Source organism: Myotis yumanensis, unplaced genomic scaffold (genome assembly GCF_028538775.1).
Source record: "Myotis yumanensis isolate MYYU_CA2020_CCGP unplaced genomic scaffold, mMyoYum1.0.hap1 SCAF_22, whole genome shotgun sequence".
Taxonomy (NCBI): Eukaryota; Metazoa; Chordata; class Mammalia; order Chiroptera; family Vespertilionidae; genus Myotis; species Myotis yumanensis.
In genome coordinates this window covers 4,221,363-4,246,028 of record NW_027223773.1, presented here as the reverse complement: position 1 = coordinate 4,246,028, position 24,666 = coordinate 4,221,363, and the positions used below count along the sequence as shown (strand labels likewise).

The 24,666-nt window shown below is 49.6% G+C and overlaps 1 protein-coding gene across 1 annotated transcript in view; it reads left to right on the top strand.

Annotated features, from left to right (window-relative positions):
• The first annotated feature begins 4,969 nt into the window (after window positions 1–4,969).
• The window catches only part of TARBP1 (TAR (HIV-1) RNA binding protein 1), a 31,765-nt gene continuing 12,068 nt past the window's right edge, over window positions 4,970–24,666 (top strand). Inside the window, 18 exon segments of the mRNA XM_070401303.1 lie at window positions 4,970–5,384; window positions 5,386–5,860; window positions 7,953–8,050; window positions 9,392–9,461; window positions 11,249–11,397; window positions 11,894–11,946; window positions 13,546–13,643; window positions 14,482–14,617; window positions 15,314–15,410; window positions 16,454–16,543; window positions 17,591–17,732; window positions 18,034–18,133; window positions 19,672–19,844; window positions 20,996–21,093; window positions 21,996–22,154; window positions 23,453–23,649; window positions 24,006–24,267; window positions 24,365–24,553. Coding sequence (XP_070257404.1) covers window positions 4,974–5,384; window positions 5,386–5,860; window positions 7,953–8,050; window positions 9,392–9,461; window positions 11,249–11,397; window positions 11,894–11,946; window positions 13,546–13,643; window positions 14,482–14,617; window positions 15,314–15,410; window positions 16,454–16,543; window positions 17,591–17,732; window positions 18,034–18,133; window positions 19,672–19,844; window positions 20,996–21,093; window positions 21,996–22,154; window positions 23,453–23,649; window positions 24,006–24,267; window positions 24,365–24,553 — 2,997 coding nt within the window. The 5' untranslated portion in view covers window positions 4,970–4,973.

Below are 24,666 nucleotides of genomic sequence, written 5' to 3'. Positions count from 1 at the left end.
TCTCTCCCCTTCTCCCTTCCTCTCTGGAATCCATAAAAATATATTAAGTAAGTAAATAAGTGCTACAGAAGCCCAAATTGCTTCTGAAAATGCTACACAATAAGACATTTCTCCAAAGGGCCTCCATCCCTTCAGTATTTTACAGGAATTCCGACGCAGGCAGCTTTACGCAGCCATTACCGGTTAATTACCAATATCAATCTCCCTGCAGCTTCCATAACTTCATTTGCAAATGGAGAGGCAGGCTCCCTCAATCATCGCCTCCTTGTCTCTCACCCCAGTCGTCCTGTCTGAGCTGCGAGGCACTGGCAGCAGCTGTGGCCTGCGTGGTAGTGTCCTGGTGGCCCAGGGCCACTCCGGGCCAGTGAGCACCTGGTCCCCGCTCAGGCCCAGGAACCCCTCCCGGCCCCGGTGGGGGCGGATGCAGGGCAGAAACCTCGTCTGCCTGCAGGTTCCCACACCACAGGGAGCGTTTTCATGAGCTCGGGCCAAGTTTCGGGCATGTAATGAAAACTGAACCCTGGTTTGGGGTTTCTTCCCCAAATTCACACAGAGCTAGGCATGGTGAGATGTTCGAGGTGGCAGGGACAAGGACGAGCAGTGCCAAGGCCCAGGGGGGGGCACAGGGTGCTGTGTGTATTTCTGGCTTGGCCCCCCAACTTGTGTGGCCTGAGGCCGGTCCCTTCCCTGCACCCCACTCAGCTTTGTCTAGTACCCAGGGAGCTTTTGTAATTTATTTTTATTGATTTCAGAGAGGAACGAAGAGGGAGAGAGGGATAGAAACATCAATGATGAGAGAGAATCTTGATTGGCTGCCTCCCGCACGTCCACCTCTGGGAGATCGAGCCCGAAACCCAGGCCTGTGCCCTGACCAGGAATCAAACCGTGACCTCCTGGTTCCTAGGTCGACCCTCAACCACTGAGCCAGGCCGGTCGGGCTCGATCAACTTTTGATTTCAGGCACATTTATCTGCATGTTGACTTTCAACTCATGGAAAAGGGTGCCTGCCTGGTCTAGAAGGTTCACCTATTGACCTCCCAGGCCCCTCCCAACTTGGAGGTTCTGTGAGTCTATGAAATGCCCTGGTGCAGGAGACCAAGCCCAGGCCTTGCAGTCCGAAAGAGCCGGTCCCAGGTCCCAGCTCTCACGTTGCCTAGCTGTGTGGCGTTGGGCAACCTACTCAACCTCTCTGAGCCTAGGTTCCTCATCTGAAACACGGGACCACTGCCAACCCCCAAGTAGTTGCCACGAAGATTAAATAAGAAAGTGCTTCTGAAACACGTTGGGCGTATTCGTCAATCCCGACGTAAAGATTAGATCCTGCTTTTCGTGAGTCACCCAAGTCTCCAGTGGGTCAGCACTACGGGCCATGCTGTGTTTGAGTATTGCTTCTTCTCTCCCTGCATCCAAAAACAGAAATAAAGGAGGAAATACTAGTAATAGCTCTCCAGCATCACCCAGGCACGGGAATGGAGTTTCCATTCAACAACTAGGTTCTTCATCATTCATTGCTATTGGAACGGAACATAAAAACAGGGCCCAGTGCCGACGACCCAGCGCCGGGCAACCATCTCGTGCTCCAATCGCTAGATTCCGACTACTTCCTGGTAGCGTCTCCATAACGCTCCGAACGGGAGGCTGACGCACCGCAGGCCCGCAGGCCGAGGGACTGTCAGCACCCCTGAGTAAGGGCCCTGGAATGACTGCTTGCTCTGCTTCCATTCCACTCCAGGTCCTGCATTTCTGGGGGGTTACTTCACTGCCTGGGTGGCCTGCATCCCTTATGCCTCATTCTAAGCACTCTGGGCCAGCCATCACCACCCCCATGCAAGCCTTTCTTTCATGCCCAGCGGGGTGAGTAACACCATGAACTCGCCGGCTGAGGTTTGGGATTACGTCAAAGCCGGCACCCACCGCGCTGGCAGTCAGAACGCCCCGAGTAAGTGTTCGCAGACCTGGTTTTCCTGCCAGACATGTGGTTGCCCTAATAAACAATCCTGGAGAGATTTCTTTTTTTCCCCCTGGCGATTCCATTTCACCAGGAGGGTGGATTTCAGAAGGGAAGCGAAGGGCTCCCGGCCCCCAGATGCCTTGGAAACGGATGGGCCCGGGACAGCTCAGACCCTGTGTCCAGCGGGGACGGACAGGAGGAGACCGCTGTGCAGGGTGGTTTGCACGAGCTCCTCTGTGGGCAGGTCTCTATGGGGGAAAGCGTCGCAGGGTGCTGGGTAAGGGGACAGGACGGGCTCCCCTGGGCCTGCGCCAGCGCTGGTCCCAGCCCAAGGCCACCTGCCTGCACAGTGGATGCCATCTGCCATCTGGTGGCTCTGGGCTGCCATTGCGTGCGTCATCCCTGCTTTTACCCCATTAACATAATTTTTAAAAATATATATTTTTGCATTTACCTCTTTATTATACAGTGGGGCCTTGACTCACGAGTGTCCCGACTAACGAGTTTTTTGAGATACCAGCTGTCTCTCGGCCGATTTTTTGCATTGAGTTAATAGAGTTGTTTGAGTTAACGAGCTCCTTAATGAGCTCGGTCTCAGAACAAATTAAACTCGTAAGTCAAGGCCCCACTGTATAGAAAGAAAAAAATATATATTTTATTGATTTCAGAGGGGAAGGGAGAGGGAGAAAGAAATGGAAACATCAATGATGAGAGAGAATCACGGATCGGCTGCCTCCTGCACGCCCCACACTGGGGATGGAGCCCACAACCCGGGCATGTGCCCTTGACCGGGAATCGAACCCTGACCTCCTGGTTCCTATGTTGATGCTCAACCACTGAGCCACGCCAGCTGGGCTTAATGTTATTTTTTTAAATGGAGGTAAAGCTCACCCTCAGCGAAATGCATAGATCTTAAGGGTTCAATCAAAGGAGTTTTGATAAATGTGAAACCAACACCCTATTTGAGATAGACTGCTTCCATCACCCCGGAAAGTTCCCTAGGCCCTGTCTCAGTCAACCTCCAGTGTAGAGGCAATGGCTGCTTTCATTTCTTTCTGCAGATGACTGTTGTTTGTTATTCAATTTCATGTAAATAGAATCATGCAGTACGTCAACTTTGGTGTCCCTGGCTTTTTCGTGCAACGCACTGTCTTTGAGATTTATGCATGTTGCATGGGTTAGTCATTCATTCTCTCTCATTCCTAAATAGCAATATTATATAAACACATCACAAGTTGTTTATCCATTCTAAATTGTTACAAGCTCTTGGTTATAATGAGTAATATCAAAAACATCCTTGTACAAACATTTTTGTTGGCATATATTTTTATTTGTTTTAGAGGCAAACACCTAGGGGGTGGAAATGCCGAATCACCAAGTAGGTGTATTTTGACTTTCTTAGAAACAGCTTTCCAAAGCGATTGGACCATTTACACACCCGCCAGAAATGTGTGGGAGTTCCGATCGCTCCGTATCCATGACCCTTGTCATTTGGTGTTTTCAATCTTTTAAATGTTAGCCATTCTAATGGGTAGAAAGTGGTATCTATGGAAGATTCAATTTGCATTTCTCTAATGACTACTGATATTGAGCACCTGATATTTGCATATCTTGATTTGTTAAGTGCTCAAGGCTGTTGCCCATCTTGGTTACTAGATTTATGGAGAACATACTGTTGAGGGCAACTGATATTTATGGCACATTATAAGTCGAAAGCAATGGATGTTTGCTGCCTCATTCTAGATGGAATAGAACAAGAGAACCATTTATACATTGTCACTGAAAAGTAAATGACTGGAAATATGGGAAAACCTTGCATATATGATGTCGGGTAAGTTTAAATTTAAATAACTTGAAAAAAATATATAACCTAGACTATAAAACGAAGTGACTTTAAAAATATATTTTAAAAACTTTTTAAAAAACTTTAAATTATGCTTTATCCCTTGTGCGGATTACATGGCAAGCTCTTTGAAAGTGGGAGTAGGTTTTCTCCACTGACTACTGGGAGGCCGTTAGGGGGAGAATGCAAAGAAAGCCCAGTGATTCCGTTTGCCTGGGACTGAGCCAGAAATCAAACCAGCACCGTGCATGCTAACGTGGTTTTCTGCTCCTGCATCTAGCAGCAGGCGCTGTCAGAAATACCGAAAATCCTGACACAAGGACTATTTCTGAGATTGCACGTGGGAGCACAGTGTGTGGGTAGGTCTGCATGCTCGAGTCCGCTTGAGCATTTGACTTGCAGAGCTGGCGTGGGCATTATTCAGCCCTATCCCTAGCCTGTAGCTAGAGTGCTTTTCAGGGCTTCTCAATCATATTTTAAAAATATATATTTATTATTTTCAGAGAGGAAGGGAGAGAGAGAGAGAAACATCGATGATGAGAATCATGGATGGGATGCCTCCTGCACGCCCCCTACTGGAGATCAAGCCCACAACCCGGGCATGTGCCCCGATGGGGAATGACCAGTGACCTCTTGGTTCTTCTTGCTCAACCGCCGAGCCACACCTGGCTGGGCCCTCGAAATCATTTTCCTTATTAATTTTCATGCAGATGTCAGCAACCCATTTCAGACCCCGCTGTGTCCGTTTCTTCGCTGGCGGCGCTAGTCTGCACCTTCTTTGGAAGATCAGCTTCCAGGTGATTGTGATGGACAACCTCACAGGCACACCTGACTGATTCCGGGCCCTCAGGCAGGACGATCTCCAAGGCACTGACGTTTTACTAAGAAACGAGGCAAACAGGGCGGGCGGGCCCAGGCCCAGCCTCCAGGCAGCGCTGGTGGACCAGGTTGCACACTGCGCACAGCTGGACCGGGGAGCGGTGGTAGCTCCGGAGCCAGCCGCGCACGCGCACACCCTCCCTTGGGCCGGCCGCGCACGCGCACGCGCACGCGCACACCCTCGTTTGGGCCGGTTGCGCACGCGCACACCCCCGCTTGGGCCGGCAGCGCACGCGCACGCCCTCGGCCTCGCCTATTTTACGCGCCGGGGGCGGCGGCGGCGGCGGCGCGCGGGGCAAATGGAGTGGGTTCTCGCGGAAGCGTTGCTCGGGCAGAGCCGGGACCCCCGGGTCCTGCTCCGGACGCTGTGCCGCGGGGAGGCGTCTGCGGAGCGCGTGGAGACGCTGCACTTTCTCCTGCAGCGCCTGGAGGACGAGGCGGCGCACGGCGGCGGGGACGCGCTTCCGGAGGCCGCGCGCGAGGTCGCCGCCGGGTACCTGGTGCCGCTGCTGCGCCGCCTGCGCGCCCGCCCCGCGGGGGCCCCGGACGCAGACCCGCCGGCCCGGCCCCGCCGGCGCCTGCTGAGGGCGGCGGGCGCGGCCCTGCGGACCTGCGCGCGCCTCGCGGGGGGCCCGCCGCTGGCGGCCACGCTGGCCGAGGAGGCGCTGCGCGACCTGCGGGCCGCGGGGGCCGTGCCCGGCCTCGAGGGGGGGCGCCGAGGCGGCCGTGGAGGTGCTGGCGGCCGTGGGGCCCTGCCTGCGGCCCCGCGAGGACGGGACGCTGCTGCAGCGCGTGGCGGAGGCCGCGCTGGCCCTGGCGCTGGCCGGCGACGGGGAGGCGGCGGCGCTGGCGGCCGGGCGGCTGCTGCCGGCGCTGGGCCGGGGCGGCGGGGCGGCGCTGCGGGCCGTGTGGGGCGGGCTGGTGGCGCCCTCGGGGCCGGGCCGCGTGGGCCCGCGGCTGCAGGTGCTGAGCGCCCTGGCCGAGCGGCTGCTGCCCGCGCCCGGCGAGCGCGAGGCGGGCCCGGACGCGCGGCGCTGCGCGCGGTTCTGGCGGACGGTGCAGGCGGGGCTGGCGGACGCCGAGGACGCGCTGACCCGCAAGCAAGCGCGGTACCTGCTGCAGCGGGCGGCGGAGGTGTCGGCTGAGCAGGGCGTCCCTTGCACCTGCGGCTCCGGGGAAGCAAACGGTACCTGCCCGCCCGACCCCGGCCCTGCTCTGCTTTGCGCGGCTGTAGGGGAGGGAGGTGCCTGGGTTTGGAAACCAGCCCCTCGAGGTCGTCTCTCCCATCCAGGCCCAATGTGGTTACTCCCGTGGTCCCCATAGCGCCCCGAAAACCCGGGGACCTTCATCTAGAGTGACACCAGCCACTGCAGCCGAGGGGGAGGAGGGAGGGGGCGGTGCCCAGCCTTCCCGACCCGCGGGATCATTTGGGGATTTAGGGACAGGGCCCACGTGGGCACTGTATGGGGGAAGGGTCAGTTAGCTGCCATCAGATTGGAAGTTACCCGTACTGACCAGGTGAGCTTGGTCTTTGATTTTTTATTGATTTCAGAGAGGAAGGGAGAGAGAGGAACATCAATGATGAGAGAGAACCATTGGCCGGCCTCCTGCTCGCTCCCCACCGGGATCGAGCCGAAACCCGGGCATGTGCCCTTGACCGGAATCGAACCCGGGACCCTTCAGTCTGCAGGTCGAGGCTCTACCCACGGAGCCAGACGGGCTAGGTCTGAACTCAGTCTTGAGTTAGAATTCTGTAATAGAAACCATCACTTTTTTTTTTTTTTTGAAATTTTCCTTGGTAATTAAGGAGCAGGATTTACTAATGTTTGTTAATTGTATGGTCCTTAAGTCAGCCTGTTTAGGGTATTTTTTGCCATTGGTTCAATAGAATGAGTCAGATTTTAAATTCTTTTTTTACATCTTGAGCTGTGCTTCTTACTGCTTTCTTACCGAAAAGAGTAGATGAAATTGCAAGGCCTCCCTTCAGGTTGGTGTGTGACATTTGATCGGTTGGTTTACTGAAATGTGTGAAAATATACTTCTCTTATCTTAAATCCATCCTTGAGCTAGCAAAGTCCGAAATGGATTGATTCAGAAATTGTCTCAGGAAATGTCTACTTTTTCAACTATAGCTACTTGTTCAGGGATTTTTGTCTGAAGTCGTGAGCAGATTAGATTTTCATGTAAGTTTAAAACTTTCCATTGCTTTTCTTAGGAAGCGGGGGGGGGGGGGGGGGGGGGGGGGGGACATCGATGTGAGAGACACATCGACTGATTGCCTCCTGCATGCAGCCCAACAGATCGAACCTGCAACGGTGGTCAGCAGGCTGGGACCTGAGGGGCTGTGATGATGACAGGGCAGGTGGAAGCGGGGGTCTCGGCACCCAGGATGCGTCCCTGATCACCTGGCCCCCAGTTTTATATGGCTGCTCGCCCTGAGCTCGGCTGTGTGCAGTGTATTTCAATTCAGGGGTCACCGTCTGCCTTCTCCAGAGAACAGATTCCAGGCTTTTTCTTGCTCAGGAGGAAGGGGGCCTGGGTCCGACCGCCTCTTAGACTCACTGCACAAACCCTCTGCAGTTTAGCTTCACTCTCAACTCTGCTCACAGTAACTTTGTGTCAGTTCCTTAGGGTTGGGGTGATTTTGTAAATCAAAATTTTCTTTGTTTTCCTTGTTCCAGCTTAATGCTCACTCTTCTTGAGCCTGCTTGTTTTTCATCGCGGTTGTCTGTTCCTGTTTTCTCCATTCCACTTGGTTTGGTTTTGTTTTTGCCTTTGAAAACTCTTATTGATACAGGGAGCTTCTTAGGGAGAGAAAGAGTTTATGTGTTCAAATCTGTCATTCTTACCCAGAACTCCAAAACAGCAATTTTAATTTTTTAAAAAAATTTCCTTTTGCCCAGCCAGGGTGGTTCAGTGGTTAAGCATCAACCTAGGAACCAGGAGGTCACAGTTCGATTCCAGTCAAGGCACGTGCCCGAGTTGTGGGCTCCATCCCCAGTGTGGGGTGTGTAGGGGACAGCCGATCAATGATTCTCTCTCATCATTTATGTTCTATTTCTCCCTCTCCCTTCCTCTCTGGAGGAATATAAGTGTGTGTGTGTATATGTATATATATATTTTTTTTTTTAATTTTTTTTTTTTTCTAGGCTTTTATTTTGGACCCCCTCCTAATTAGAGAAGACAGCATTTGATAATAGTGGCAAAACTTTAAGGTCTAGTATTGTTAAGAAACACGTAAAATTTGCCAACTAATTTTCCTTTTAACTTTATAACAGGCCCAAGTCTGTTTTGGTGGTCTGAGGAAAAAAAAGAAGAGCTTCTCAAGTTTTGGGAAAACTATATTTTAATAATGGAAACTCTAGAAGGAAATCAGGTAAGTGTTAACATATTTTAACAAATCCCATGTAGATCCAGCTCTCTCCTCTGCCCCCTCCCCAAACATTCTGTAAAAGCAATACAGAAAGACCAACTTGGATATAGTGTGTCTTGTTTTCTGGCATAAATGCAATTTAAAATGGGATGTCAACCCAGAAAATTAAAGAATACTTTCAGTTGACTTAACTTAGCATTCAGAGAATTTAGTCTTATTCGATCCTCCCTGACACTTCTGAAGTGTTCATTCCTTGACATTATGAATAACCTCCAAAGAAATACACACTTAGGAAAATTTTACTTAAAGCTATTCTGAGGTAAATGGTTATTCGGTAAATAATTGCCTTTTAATTTTGTAGGCGTTTTTTCTTTTTTAATTGTTATATCTGTGCCAACCGGGTCCTAAGGATGGAAACTTGAAAAATCATTGTCAGTGGACTTCAAATCAGTTTTCGTAGAATCAAAGTTTTTAAGTTGAGCAGAATCTCCTAAGATGACCTAATCTGGTGCAGTGGTTCTCAAACTTGAACATTCATTCGAATCCCCCGCGTGGCTTAAAGTATAAATAGCTGGGCCCGCTCCCCAGTTCCTGATTCAGTAGGTCTGAGGTGGCCCTGAGAATTTGAATACTTTATCAGATCCCAGGAGACACCCCTGCCGCTGCTCTGGGGACCACACTTGGGAACCCCGGTTTAGGGGTTCCCCGTCTGTGAGCTGCAGACCATAGGGGGGCAGCCAGCGGTGGAGTCGCCCAGGCCTCCGCCCACATGCACTGTGGACTGAATTAAAGGATGAGGAATACAGAAAGAGCATTTCTAAATTCAAATAAACTTTTCTGGTTTTCCTTAGTCAGTAGATCCATAATACCCCCACTGTTTCTTTAGAAACTGATTTATGTATATTTGGAAGATAAATAAATTAGAATGGAACCTGCAACACAGGCTAAGCACGAAGAACATTGAACTGGCTTGACTTCTAAATGTGTGGCCTTGAGCAACTCGAGTGACTAGAGAATGTATCTCCGTGTTTTTTCCTCTTTGTAATATACACGTATGACCAGCCCTGTTTCTCAGGACAGTTGAGGATTTCATGACATAATGTATGATATTCACTGTCCATATGCAAATTGCTGTCACTATATTCTAGGTTACAATCATTAGCTTTGTCACACTTTTACATACTTGAATTTTTATTACTTAAAAACTGGAAGAATTAGGCATCTGCTTATTTTTTACATAGGGGTGGGGAACAGAAGGGCTGCTGTTACGCAAATAGATTAAAATTCCTGTAAGATTTTAACGGCGGATTTTCATCTCGTGTGCCTTTTTGCTTTTGTTTTCAGATACATGTGATAAAGCCAGTTTTGCCAAAGCTAAACAGCCTGTTTGAATATGCGGTGTCAGAGGAAACCGGTAATGGTTACTTTTAGTTTGATTTCTTAATAATATTTGTCGTTTTTTCCCCTTTGATGTTATAACTAGCCCTTGCTCATTATAGAGAATTGGGAAAAACCACAAAAGTGTAAAGAAGAGGGTGAGAATCTGCTACTAACATTGCATAGCGTACCTTCTGCACTGATGGTAACATCATCTTCTCACTTAGCAGTCTATCCAAATGCATCTGCATATCTCCTTAGGTCAGCGGTTCTCAACCTGTGGGTCGCGACCCCTTTGGGGGTTGAACGACCCTTTCACAGGGGTCGCCTAAGACCATCGGAAAACATATATATAATTACATATTGTTTTTGTGATGAATCACTATGCTTTAATTATGTTCAATTTGTAACAATGAAATTGAGGTCACCACAACATGAGGAACTGTATGAAAGGGTCGCGGCATTAGGAAGGTTGAGAACCGCTGCCTTAGGTAGTCTGAGAATATGGTTTTTAAATGGCGGCAGAGTTTCCTGTGATTTAGAGACGCGGGCAATTCTCTAAACACTTGATGACGGAAGACGTCAGATGTTTACAGGAGAAGAGTTTGCATGAACCCATCACCCAGCCTCCACTGTGGCCAGCCTGTGGCCAGCCTGTGCCTGTCTCAGGTGCAGCCTCTCCAGCCCCTCCCACACCCGCAGGCACCTCCCCAGCAGCAGATCTCTGCTCTGCAGTTGTCAGCAGATATCCCTAAAAGAGAAGGATTCTGGGCATGTCTTAATGACGCTGTATTCTACACTTTAAATAGTAGCTCTTTGTTATTATATATTTTAACTGCTTTCCATTCTTATTCTCTAAATATATCTGTGTCATTGTTTCTTAGTTACTGTTTAGGGGTTTCAGTTCTATACCTTGGACTTCTCAGGATCAGAAAATTCCAAGATATAATTTCAAATATAGTGTTTAAACCCTGAATACTCTATTATGAGAGCTTTCTAGGAGAAATAAAATGAAGCTAGAGCTTTCTTTAGTATTTTATGAAATTACGTTTAGATCACTGAAATGCTAACATTGTTTTAATGATGAAATTCTGCATTACTGTGTTCACACATGAGAATTAACCTATGTAAAGAGTTTTAGTGCCTACTCTAGAATGTTACAACTTTAATAGATTTCCTTGGGAATTGAGCTTTATTGAGCTGATTGCTATAGTTTCCTGAGATACTGGATTTTTCACAGACTGAGAATCCATTGTCTTGCTTGGGGCTAGCATATAATTGAATGCTGTTGTGATTTCCCTTAGACATTTACTATTAAAATGATGCTTTTATTACTATGTTTTGCCCAGAGCTCTTGGCATACTAAATTAAATAGCAATGACAGGTTTTGAAAAATCACCGTTGTCAAAGTATCTTGGTGTAAGTTACAAATAATGGACCGATTTATTTATAGAATGCCATGAGTTAAAAATGCTGAATTTTTTTCTAACAGAATTAAAGGATATGTCAAAAGAGTCACTATCTCTAAAGTACATATTCATCTCATTTTTCCCCCTCACTCAATTAGAAGTTTACTTAGTGTCCGATTTATGCTAAGGACTGGGATAAAGGGGTGAGTCAGATGTACTATTTTTCACTTGATTTTTGTCTGTTTTCCATGAGAAAATAATTTTGATTATAAGTTCCATGGATGGGATTAGACACAAACTCACTTCTGTGGAGTTGGGAGGAAGTTATGTGCCGAGAGGGTATTTGTTGATGACTGTATAGTCTACATGGACCAGCAAAGCGTGGGCCCAGTGTCACCCCGAGATTCTCCCGCAGGACGGTGGCTCCTGCACCCCTCCTGGCACCTGTGTGTTTACAAAAGGATGTTGGAAAGCGAGAACAAAATCCTGGCCAAGGAAGGGGTTACCCATTTCTTGCAGCTCTACGAAACGAAGGTGCTTCCGTTTTCACCGGAGCTTTCGGAGGTAACGACAGCCTTTCCTTCCCAGCTCTCTCTTACGTGCTATAGTGTTGGGTGGGCCTCAGTTTCCCCCTCCCCAGCCCCTGCACTTCCTGTTAGCTTGTGTTTTTGATCAATGTCTAGTAACACATTTTTATTATATTTTTGAAGATATAATCCCCTCCCCCCATCTTCCAGGCATAGGGGCTTAAATTTTCTCCTGGGTATCTTTCTGTGTTTCCTTTGTTACTCCCTTTATTTCCACCATGTGTTTCTGTTTTGGGTTCCCTTTCTTCCTTCTTGACCCAACGTGAACTCTCTCTTTTATACGTTTTTATCAGGTGAGAAAATTCTCAACTTACTTTGAGACCCTCCAAGACTGTCTGTCATAAATTAACCCACAGCGCAAGAGGTCAGCTGCGCTAAGGACGGCTCTTCGGCACCCTGGGTAGATGTGCAGCTGAGGCAAGCTCACTTCCAAGTTATGGTTGCAACTTAACATCAGATACCTTTCTTTTTAGTTTATTATTGGACCGTTAATGGACGCACTTTCAGAGAGCTCTCTCTATGGCAGGTAAACACATACGATGTTATTTAGCAGCAATGCGGTCATGTGTATTTGATAACTTGAACGTGTTCATGCAAAATGACCAGATTGGCTCATGCATTTGGTACATAATGTATGTTGCCTAATAGACATTCCACTTTTTCTTATCCTGTCGCCTCTCCTGTTTGCTGTTCTTCTTGCCTTTCTTCTGCTGTTGTACCAAGCGCTGCTCCTCTTCTCTTTCCTGGTTTCCGTTCCTCCCTGAGCCCTTCCGTCCTGGGCTTGGGGAGGTGTGTCTTACACAACCTCCTTTCTCACGTCCGTTCTCCCTCCTCTAGGCCCTCTTGGACATGTAGTGACTGGCTAACCAGCACTGTAAACTTTTTCTTGTAACTTTATTGTGTGACTAAAAAGTTGTGAGAGTAATACAAAGAATCCCACCTGCCTTTCGTCTATGTTCCCCAGATGTTAACATTTTACCACATTTGCTCAATCTCGCTCTCTCCCTGTGTGTGCTCATCTGTTTCTCAGTTCTGTCTGCTGAGCAGACTTGCCCACCTCTATCTAGTTCAGTGTCTGTCTGTCTGTCCACCCACCGCATTAACAACCAGGGGTTCGCACCAACCGGTCCAGTTCCAGTCCGTCCCACAGGCTTCGTTCTCACCTCCTCTTCCACGTCTGGTGCGGCAGCCGTTGCCGGACACTGGCCACCTGTAGCCTGTGGGAAAGGTGGGCGTGTGAAGCGTGTCCGTGTTGTGCCTTACCCTGTGTGTTGAGCATCATCTATATTCCTGAATTATATCTTCAAAAACTTCCCTCACTTTTGAAATTGTGTCGTCTTTCTAATTTAGTCTAAGTTCATGCTTGCAAGTCTTCCACGTGGTACACCTCTAAACAGGAAAAAGCCTCCCACCGTCGATTTCTTTAAAAAGTTTAACTTAGTGCTAAGTTATATTGGTATTTAGTCCCATCTGATAAATATCGAAGGAGGATAGCAATGCTTGATTTGCCAATTACTTTTAGTTTTCAAATAACTCATGACTGTGACTAGTTTTCTGAAGCGATTAGACAGTCGGGGAGCAGGAAAGCCAGCCTTTCTAAAGCCACAGACACAGCTACGACGAGAGGCCCGTTCTCTAGCTCTCTGTTCAGTTAGCAGGTGACGTTTCTGGAAGAACCATGTAGCGAGAAAAGGTGACTTTAGTAGATGTTAACAAACAAGTGCTCTTGCAAAAGTAACTTATTCCTAACATGTCTTTCTTTAATACCCAAAGACTTAAAAGCCTTGGATCATATATTGGAAGTAATAAAATGTCATTTTAAATGATCATATTTAGATTTTTTACTTAGCAAGTTCCATACATTTGTGTCAGGCAAAGTGTCATGAAGAGGGAGTCCATGCCTACTTAGCACAGCACGTTACTAACCCCGTCCATTTCCCTAGAAGGTCCTGGTGTTTTGTAATCAGAAGGGTCCTCAGTATTTTACTGAAAAATAAAAAGTAGGTTCAGAAATAAAAGATGGTCCCATTGTTTTATTAAAAGAACTTTGGGCCACAGTCCATTTAGTTTCCATGATGCTCATTTGTAAATACATTTTAAATGTGTGTCCTTCCTCTCTGTCTAGGTCGCCGGGCCAGCAGATAGGAAGTGGGTCTCCACTGGGATTGAAACTACAGAGATTTTTAGCTGCTTATGTTTCTCTTCTTCCAGAAGAACTAAAGAGTATGTGCAGTAAAGGTTTTCTTTCTTTTTTTAATTTGTTACCTTTAAGGATTTATTTATTTCAGTATATTGGTTATAAGCACCATCCTATGACCGTTATACTCAGTATTATCAAAATCGTTTCCTCTTTCGAGGATATGCAAATTGTCAGGCTTATGCAGGTGCGCGGTCACTAGGCACACGTCCCCACGTGACTGACCCCAGTGTTGGCATGAGCCCATGGCGGGACGTCTGAAGGGGTGTGGCCACGTGCCCTCTTTTCTACTTGTTTCTATTGACTTTCAAAAATCAGTAAAATGGGCGGAAGGAAGAAAGAACCAGGCTTTAGGGAAAAGGTGCAAACAGAATATCCGTGTGGTGAAGCCCCTTCATAGCTATTGACTTAGGGAGGCAGAAAGAGAAATGCACTTGCCTTTGGAAGACTTTGTGCCCCAGGTCACGAATGGAAAGCACTGTTTATGCGAAAACGTGTATGTGAACATTCCTGGTTATTGCCGGTCCTTTGAAGACAGCGGACTCGTGGGTGTGAAGTTCATCGCATTAGGGCAGGGGTCCTCAAACTTTTTAAACGGGGCCAGTTCACTGTCCCTCAGACCATTGGAGGGCCGGACTATAGTTTAAAAAAAAACTATGAACAAATTCCTATGCACACTGCACATATCTTATTTTGAAGTAAAAAAACAAATGTTTTCGGCGGGCCGCATGTGGCCTGCGGGCCGTAGTTTGAGGACCCCTGCATTAGGGTGTTTGAATTGCTTTTCCTACCTAATGGCTAATGATGTTGAGCGTGTGGTCACGTGCTGTTGGCAACGGTGATATTTAAAACTTTTTCTTTCAGGTAGTTTTTTGTTAAAATTGATTCAGAAGATGTCGAGTAGACATTGGTGTGCTGTTCCCATTTTGTTTCTGTCTAAGGCTTTGGCCAGTGTCCCGAGATGCAAAGCCCTGGGTCTGGAAGGCCTCCTGGCCCTCAGGTACTGGGTCTGGGTTCTCACATGGGGGGCTGGTGCTTCCTGTTACCCTGGGCATGGTTTTCCCATTGATTTTTAGAGAGGGAGGGAGGGAGGGAGGAAGTGGGGGAGAGAGAGATTGAGAAAGAAACATTGATGTGAGAGGTGCATCTGTTGGTTTCCTCTCTCACATGCCCTGACCGGGCCTGAGGATCAAACCTGCAACCCAGGTTTGTGCCCTTGACCGGGAATCGAACCCGAGGCCCTTTGGTGGGTGGGGTGGCTCTAACCACTGGGAACACCAGCCCAGGCTCTAGCAAATGGTTTTAGTTAATATTCACATTAGGATGTTTGAGCTCTTAATTTTATTTTTTTAAAAAAATTTAATTGAACTTATTTTGTTTTATGAATTACTAATTTAAGTATGTGCCATAATGCATGCTATGACCACTTTAAAATAAGGCCAGTAGGTTTTTTTATTACATTGACGTGTAGGAAACTAGACTACAAAGTATTTTTTTTTTTAAATGTAAAATTCTTGTTTTAAAGGGTCTTCATTTCTGGTCTCATTGTTTTTAAAAGAGATGTGTTTGCTACTGAGATGGAGCTCTTATTAGTGACCTTACTGGGGAGTGCGTAGTGGTAGCTGTTACACCAGCCTGTCAGCAACAGCTGACTGCAGCGTCTGTGGATGTGGGGTGAACTCTGTTGTCGTGTCAGGGGCGTCCTCCAGTGCACCATGGCCACACACCAGATCCTGCTGCGCGGGGCCGCCCAGTGCCATCTGCTCCACGCGGCCATGAACCTGGTCGACGTGGTAAGTGCATCTCCTTCACGCGTGTGCACTCTTTCCGAGCGGGTGGGTGTGCGGAAGTGGACGTAGCAGGCCTGCGAGCCCTGTTTCACGGTCGGCCCCTGGCTGGCCCCTGGCTGGCGTACTTGGAGAGGGCTGGCTCTTCGACCAATGAGAGCGGCTTTCTGCCTGCAGTGCTCCCACAAACCACGTGGCCTGTCCTGACGGCTGCCTCCGGGTGCCTGGAGTGTGGGCAGTGGCTCTGCACAGTGTCTTGTCATCAGGGACACCCGGGTCTCAGGAGCCTCCCCGGGAGGAGTTTGCATGTCGCTGGGAACTGAGACGTCGGGGGCTCCCCTGGCAGAGGACGCTCAGGCGCTGTCCCTGTCTCCTCTCCTTCCCCACACGTCTCCCAGGGAATCGACGTCAGGGATGTGTCCTGTCTTTAGTGTTTTTTACGGAGCCCCCATAATACCGTGTTGTGACGGGGGACCAGTATATATTTAAGGCTCTGCGAGTCATACGGTCTCTGGCACAACCACTCAAAAGCAGCCATAGACAGTTGGTGAGTGGATGAATGTGGCTGTGCTCAATAAAACTATTTACAAAGCAGGCTGTGGGTGGCTTTGCGGGCCCCTGGCCTAGAGCAAGGGGCCTTAGTTCAAGACTCACACCTTCAGGGAGTAAAAGCCTGGGTAGCTTTAAGCCAGGGGTCATTTTTTAGCTTTGAAGAGTAAGAATCACTTTTGGTTTAAGTAATAAGTAATTTCTTGTAGGAAGTTTTTGTTTTTAGGTAGTGACCATCTTGTCTGTGAGATAGTAACCTTGATTTTAAGGAAAATACATTTATAAAACAATCTTATTTTACATAATGGGTTGGTTATAATCAATATCTTCATTTCAGAAGTCGAATAATATTTTCTTTTTAAAAAATAGTTTTTTTTTTAAAGATTTCACTAATGTACTTTAGTATACTAAGTTGCTTTTACGGTGGTTTTCTTTTATTCAATTAAAAGATTTAAAGTGAGTAACTATTAAAAACATGTCTGTCCCCCCGCCCCCCCTAGGAGGAAGTGTCGCTGTCCGACATGTCCTCGTTTCTCACGTCTCTGAGACAGGAGGAGTCCCTGGGCCGGGGAACGGCACTGTGGACAGAGGTGAGATGGGACGGGTCTGATGACAAGGCCTCTGAAATCTTACAAACATGTTTGCTAATTGACTCCATCACTAGCCAGTGTGAGAGGAGCGTAAAGTACCTGCTGTGCAGAGAGCAGTACTGGCTGGCCTCACTGCTAGACGGTATCTGCTTGCTAAAGACCCACACGCGCGGCCTCCTTCATGGGCTGAGCGGCTCCCTCATTGGCCCCTCTGGGGGGTCAGTGTTAGTCTCAACTGATTTATTCACTCATCAGCTTTGTCCTTGGTCAGGTGGGGTATTCTTAGTTTCATCATTATTATGTCTCCGTACATGTATTTGGGATTACCTTAGTGGACACAAATACTATTTTTTTTTTAATTCTTACCTTTTAGAAAGACCTAGTTATTTACTTTATATTTAACTTCATGTATGCATTTGTACATTAAGATATATCGGAAAAAGAAAGTTGAGAACATAGATTTCACAATTACATATGATGAAAGAGGAATTCTGGGAAGTTCTGTGACTTGGTTTTGCAAATCTTATAGGTGTAATGGAGAAGGGCTAGGACAGAATTTAATTTCTCTTTTAAATGTATTTTAAAATGCACATAGGATAGAAAATAAACTTGTGAGGAGGCAGGAACTTTAATTATAACTTACATTTCAAATTCACATTCTCAAAAATAAACATTCTTGTTTTAGTACGTGAAGCTAGGATGAGTTTTAATTTAAGGTTGTAATTTGTTTTACATAATGTGCTATTTTCCACAGAGATGTTCTTTAGAAGAGCTTATCACATGTGCATTTCACATGAGGTCCTCTAAACTCCTAAGGGCCTGTTTGTGGAGTTGATAAATCTCGGATGGAGGGTAGAAAGCACGCTTACGTTTTCTGTTGACACTCTCTGTGCAGCTCAGTGGTGGCAGGAAACATTTTATTACTTTGTTATATTCAGTCATTTCAGTTCAGTTTGTTGTGGAAGAAAACAACTTGGCTTCGGGAAGTTAGGAACCCTTTGTTCGGGTAGGTTTTTAAAATAAAGTAATAACTGTTGTCTTTCCCAGCTCTGTGACTGGTTGCGTGTTAATGAAAGCTGTTTTGGACGACCCTCAACTTGTGGCTCCCTTGGACTTCAGGAGACGTGCTCTTTAAACGCTTACGTCAAGAGCCTCGTTCAAGAGTATATTACGTCACCTGCTTGGGAAAGTAAGTCCGAGATCACTTTTCTGGATTGGTATAACCAAAGGGTTTTCGAAGAACTTTATCTAGTTTTCAGATCAAGATATGGGCTTTACCGAATGGAATGGAAAGAGAGAAGGATGGAGGGACTAGGCCTGCAGAGATGGGCTGCTCATATTTCAGTGTGTGTAACACAAGCCGTGTCACCTCGGCCGCGCTCTGTTATAATTGAGTGTCGGTGAGACACACTCACTGAGCCGTTGTTTCTGAAGCCTCCTCTTTGGCAGGTTCTGTTAATGCTTTGCAAACCCGCCTGTCCTCCCTGAAGCAGGAGAAAACGGCCGGATGCCGGACTGGGCGGAAGCCAAGCTGGTTGCTCTGATGGTCTTACTGGCTGTGGACGTGGAAGGAAGGAAGGTCCAACACAGGTAAGCGCTTCTCAGCTTGAAAACAGCTTCCCCAGAAAAGGCTGCTCAGGTGTGTGGGCACGTTCAGCCTTGTCCCCGACCGGCCTGAACTGACCACAGGGCAGGAAAGGAAGGGCCTGGGGCACTGGGAGCACGTTAATTATAAGTTAACAATAGATTAATAGTACGAAAGGCTCTCAGGTTGGTAACTTAGAGAAGGTTAGACAAACTACAGTAATCCCAGATTTTATGTAAGAATATTAGAAGAAAGGTTTGTAAGATCCTAGGATAAGATTAGGTGAAGAAATGGACTATTTAATTCCTTGGTAAATGTGTAATTTTAAAAAAAGGAATAAAGATAAAACAGTCTTATATTTTGAGGATGTGAGCAGATCAGTTCTCTCAGATGATAATTGTTGCAAAAAGCAGCTTCCTGAGGCCGTGTATTGCATGATATGCACTTACTTTGGTTACATCAACTCTCTTTTCTCTAGACAGTTCTAGTGCTAGTTGGTTATAACAGTTTTTCAGAGATCTTTAACACACACACACACACACACACACACACGCACACGGCCTAGTGCACGGGGTTCATGCACTGGTGGGGGCGTGACCTGCGGGGATCAGCCCGCTGTGGGAGCGGCGCTCATCCAGGTCAGCCCAGCAGCTGTGGATCCGCCCTCTGAGCAGCTGCTCCCTGGTCCGGCATCTTCCGTGGAGCCGGAGCACTCGCCTCTTCAGGGGACCTGGTTGGGGCCGGCCCAGGGACAATAGCACTGAGAAGTGGCAGAGTAGGCCTCGGGCTCTCTGCAAGCCTGGGGCGGCCTGCAGGAGTCCAGAGGACGCGGCAGGGAGCAAGGAGGAGGAGCCTGGGGCGGCCTGCGGGCATCCGGAGGAGGCAGCAGAGCGAGTCTGGGGTGAGGAGACAACGATCACAGCCTGGGTTCCTGCCCGTAGGCCTGGGGTTCGCAGCAGGAGCAGTTGCTCATCCTGGTCATCTGAGCAGTGCTCCCACTGTGGTAGCGCACTGACCACCAGGGGGCAGCTCCTGCATTGAGCGTCTGCCCCCTGGTGGTCAGTGCGTATCATAGCGACTGGTAGACCAGTCGTTCTGGTCATTCCGCCGTTTGGTCACTGGGCTTATATAGGATACACACACACACTGTATATGTATATGTGTATGTATATGTATATGTATATGTATATGTATATGTATACCTATATCTTTAACATGTCTCGTCTCCTCGCCTCGACTAGCATTTGTGTTTTTGATTGGGAGGCAGGGCCTCGGCATTTTACTTTGCAGATAGAACTGTGCTTCCTACTTGTGCCCGGAGCGAGCACATTGGTTCTTCCTGAGCTTTCCCCCTGGTGCCTCGCTGCCCTCCCGGGAAGGACAGACCCGGGCTCCGTGAGCAGGTCGGGGAGAGGTCAGTCCAGAGGCGCTGGTGTTGGGCTCGCCACAGGGGTGGCTCTGCCCCACAGTCCATCAGCTCCACAAACGACAGGGAGATGGTTTCTTTATGCTTTTGAAATTCTTGATGTTTCTCAATGTCCAGTGAGAGGCAGAGGACACAGAACGTGCTGAGGCTATTCCTAGAGCCCCTCCTGGACGCCCTCGCCAAGTTGGGTTCGAATGCCTACCTGCCCCTGCGGAAGACGGACAGGTGCCTGCAGGCGCTCGTGACGCTGCTGCGCACGTGCTCGCCGAAGGGTGCCAGCGCCCGCGATGGTGAGGCCGGTCTCTGAACTCGCTCGGTACCTTGTTGGTGTTTAGAATAAGCGGAGATCCTGACCTGGTCTCTCCTACGGGGCGGGTGCGGGAAGGGGCCAAGCTTCCCCCGGGGCTGACACTGTGGTGTGGACATCTGCTGGGTACTATTGACTTTAGAATGGGATTCATTTGCTTCTGTTTTTAAAAAAATTGTTTATTCCTTGATTTTTATTTATTTTTATTTTTTATTTTTATTTTTTAAAATATATTTTATTGATTTTTTATAGAGAGGAAGGGAGAGGGATAGAGAGCTAGAAACATCGATGAGAGAGAAACACCGATCAGCTGCCTCCTGCACACCCCCTACTGGGGATGTGCTTGCAACCAAGGTGTATGCCCTTGACTGGAATCAAACCTGGGACCCTTCAGTCCACAGGCCGACACTCTATCCACTGAGCCAAACCCGTTAGGGCTATTCCTTGATTTTTAGACCCTTGACAATGATCCCTATTTTATATGTTAAAGCAAGATCCATTTCCAATTACCTCTAGGCTAGGTGCTGCAGAAAGTAATCTAAACCATGAGAATGGCAGTAATTTTATATTCATTTTTTAAGTATGTCCATCTCTGAGTGCCTTTAAGCAGAAAATCCTTCCTATAGGAAGTATCGCAGTAGCAGATGGAAGCCTTGAGCTCTTACTTCCGTCCTTAGGCCACGATGTGTGCGCATCAGCGGGAAGCCGTGGGCACTAGTGAGGAGCATGTGAGCGTAACCCTGGCTTCCCAGTCCTTTCCGACCGCTTTCGTTTGGATTGAAGAAATTTAAAGTTTTAAAAATTCTAGAGAAACATTGGTTTTAGGTAAAACCTGAGGATAGTATCGATGAGGTTAGTTTTAATATATGCTTATGGGATAGGAGAGCTCGGTTCAGAGTCTGGTATTTTGGGTGACGGCAGCAGAACCGAATGCCGCCTGTCGGGGCCGGAACTCCCAGGGGGCTTCCAGGTCAGTTCCAGGCCCCCCACGTGAGGTGACCGTAACATTCTTAGAATCCGCTTTTGGTCAGTGGCTCACCCGCGTGCTTGCCGTGGTTGTGCTTTACTAGACTGCGGTGTCTGGTACCGAACAGCTGATCTCTGCCATTTAGTCGCACACTTCTCCCCACACAGATGCGGTGTCTCCTCTCCTTCAGGACTTGGTCGTGTCCGCCACAGAGAGCATCTCCAGCTTCCTGCTCAGGAGACTCACTATGAACGAACTGAGCAGTGTGAGTGTTCATGGGGTGATTTTCATCCTTCTTGTTTTATGTTAGTTTTTATTATTTTAGAGAGACGGAGGGAGGGAGAGAAACACCGTGCAGCTCCCTCCTGCTCACACCCCGCCTGGGAGGTGCTGGGTGTTAGGATCGTCCACAGAGTGGTTCTGTCTCATCGAGTCCATTAGTTCCACAGTGACAACCTGGGCGTGTGCCCTGACCCAGCCTCGAACCTGCCTCTCAGGTGTTCTCGCAGCGGCCCAATCGGCTCTCCAGGACCTTCCCCAGGCCCCCCTCTCACCACAAGCACTGTCACCCACCAGCTGCTAGAACCCCAGCACCTCCCGCACCGGCACAGTGCCTGCATGAGTGGTGCTCGGGGAGACCCGATTAGGTTACTGAAGCCTCTGCTTCCTCCGTGCCAGGGAAGGCCTCGCAGGGCACAGTGATAACTACGGCCTAATCATCGCCACGCGGTGCCGCCCGTTCAGCATGCTCTCTCAGTTCTCAAAATCCACACGTGACCCTCCCCACTGTGTGGACAGGAGCTCAGGCCTCAGGAGCTGCCGGAGGTCACAGAGCGGGTGGGAGGTCCAACGGGCCTGAGCCCTGTTCTGCCGGGTCCCCGACCCGCGGTTCATTCCGGCCCCTCCCTCTCGGGCTCGGAGAGGCCGGGGGAGCTGTTCGCTTCCCAGAACAGCCGTCAGCGGTGGTTGGTGAGGTGGCTGCGCAGCAGGCGGGTCCCCGAGGGCTCTCCGAGAAGGAGGCCTGGCTGCGTGGGGACCGCGTGGAAGGCCCCTGGGGGATGGCCTTTCTCAGCGTGTGTGAGTGCTTCACACACACCACTTCCTGTCTGACCTCGTCGTGTTGTGACAGTCGTGGGCCCTGCTGGTTGATGTTACTGTCTGTCGTAGGTCGCAGACCTGGATCGCTGCCACCTGTACCTGCAGGTCTTCGCTGAGCTGGCGGGCCTCCCTGGGAAGCGGGGAGAGCGAGGCAGCCCCGTCCTGAGAATCATTGCTCCTTTGAGGAACGCATCCATCCGGCACCTGCAGGACACGGACAGTGGGCTGGTAATCTTGTAGTTCTGTGGGGAAGGCTTACATGGAATACTGGTTGATCATAAAACGCATCTGCTGAAACTTGACTTTAAAATCATTCCCTTTGTCTGTAGTATTTGAGGAGGGTAGGGTTCCCCTCATGTCAGGTGCCTAGGAAAGTGGCGACGGCAGTCTTCACACCACTCGGGTCCGGGGGGCCCTTGCTCATGCTCAGGAAGGGCACTGTGTCCGCGAGCTGCAGCCCGGCTTTCTCTCCTCGCTGCCTCCCTCTGCCGCGGACTCCAGACCGCCAGGTGGCGTTCACGGGCCACAGGCGCGTGTCCCTGCCGTCTGTCTGTCCCTGAGAGAGCCCTCCCTCAGTGCACACCTGTCAGCAGCCTTTATGGCCCAACTCGGACCACATTTTCCCAGAGGCCTTCTCGGGTCAGTGCCTCACCCTTGCTTCATTCCTGGTGTTCCTTGTGCCTCGTTATGGTGTTTATTTCACCCACTTGTTTTGGGGTGATTGATGTCTGTCTCCACCAGGTCTCATACCTGGAGGCATTCCTTAAACATGAGAATAAGGCGGAGTGGGTACGAGCACAGGCCTTGGAGTGTAGGCTTTCTGGGCGTGAATCCTGGCTTTATCCCGGCTGCTGTGTGCCCTCGGGGAAATCACTTAACGTCTCTGTGCCTCAGACACCGCAGTTGCTGGACGTCTTCGTTTCCTCCTCCTGCTCCTCCGTGTAGAGTTCCAAGTGTCTCACATGAAACACCCCACTCGCTAGTGTCCCAGGAGCCCTGGAAGTGGGCTCTGCAACTGCTCCCTGTGCGGGGGGTGGGGGAGGTCACTCGGAGCAGCACGTCCACAGCCGCCCTGGTCCCAGCATGGACAGCTGTGCCGTGTCACCCCCAAAGGCAGCACACAGCTGATTGAGGGAGATGCTTACCTAGGGGCCTCGAGCCTTTCTTATGACCCACTTCAGCCTGAGTTCAAATACGACTCGCCCATCGGGCTTTTGGTCCAGGTGACGGCCGAGGTCCTAGCCTACACACCAGTATGGGGTCTGTCGCGTGCTGCTCCCGGGACCCCTGCCAGATGGAGCGCTAGTTGTCTTCTCGCTTGCCCCGCCGGGTTTCACTGCCACTGAATTTGTTCGCTGCCAGTCTGTGAACTAATGTGAACTCGAGTGCGGGCACTGGGTTCCCTTTTTGTGCCCTCTGATGCTCAGGAGCAGGAGGGGCGGGGGGGATCTCCGAGGTCAGGCAGCCTGGGCCCTGCCCGGCCAGGACGCTCCTGGTTAGTGATGGGCACTGCGTTTCCTGCTCAGGTGCCGACGCTCGGGAGGCAGGTGCAGAGGGCGGTCAGCATGGCTGCCTTGGCCGCGGTGTGTGAGGTGTGTGAGGCCCTCGACCAGACGCCGGAGCTGCAGCTGGACCCTCCGGATGCTGGGCTCACGGAGCAGCTCCTCGCCGCCCTCCCGCTCAATCAGAGGCTGCAGAAGCCGCAGCCGGAGGAGCAGAGCAGGTGCGTCCCCTCGGAGGGCAGTATGTCCGCGAGGTGTCCTGCTGCTCGTGTGGGAAACCCATGCTTGTTCCAGGGCATCGCCCACCCGACGCTGGGCGGGTTTCAGGAACTTGGAGCGGAGGCTCCGTTCAGGGTGGTCTCCTGTCCCACATTGTTCATCTCCGTTACGGACACCCATGAACTTTCCGCGTTTAGTTTCCAGTGAGTCATGACGTGGGGGAATGCCTATCTTTACGGAAGTTAAAAGTCGAGGTTCGTGTGTTTCCTGTGTTTCGGTAACAGGATACCTAGTAGCGACTTAAAGGAGCTGAGCCAGACTTAAGGAAGGACAGTACTGACTCGACTCTCTGTTTCAGTCTTCTGGAAGAATCGTCGTCTTCCCCAGGCTGGGGCCGAATCGCTGCGCAGTACATCCACGACCAGTGGGCCTGCCTCGCCTTCCTGCTGAAGAAGCACCCCGCCCTTCCCCCCACCTCGGAGGGCGCGCTCCTGGACCCCGTGCTGCCCGCCCTTCAGACGCCAGCGCGGACTCTGCAGGCTGCGCTCGCCGCCCTCACGGTCCTCCCCTCCGATCGCGTTTTGCCTGTGTTTCGCTGCATGAAACTGCTGGTTCCCCAGGTAGAGACAGTGAGCCATGGGTTAGAGAATGACTGTAGGCTGATACCGTTCCTGAACTTACGTGGTGGTTATGTATTTCTTTTTCTTTCCCTACCAGCTTCTGGCCTCCTCGGAGTCAGTCTGCATAGAGGCCTTTGACATGGCTTGGAAAATTATATCGACTCTAAGCAACACTCAGCTGGTGTTCTGGCCCAACTTAAAAGCTTTTGTTCAGTTTGTTTTTGATGCCAAAGTTCTTACCATTGCTGCAAAAACCAAGGGCCAGGCATATTTCAAAATAAAAGAGGTAACTTTCTTTTCATTGGGGTAAAAAATACATAAAGCTTCCCATCTTAACCATCCTGAATATATGACCTGCCGGCCCCGCTCCGCTCAGCCCTTTCCTGGCTCCGCAAACAC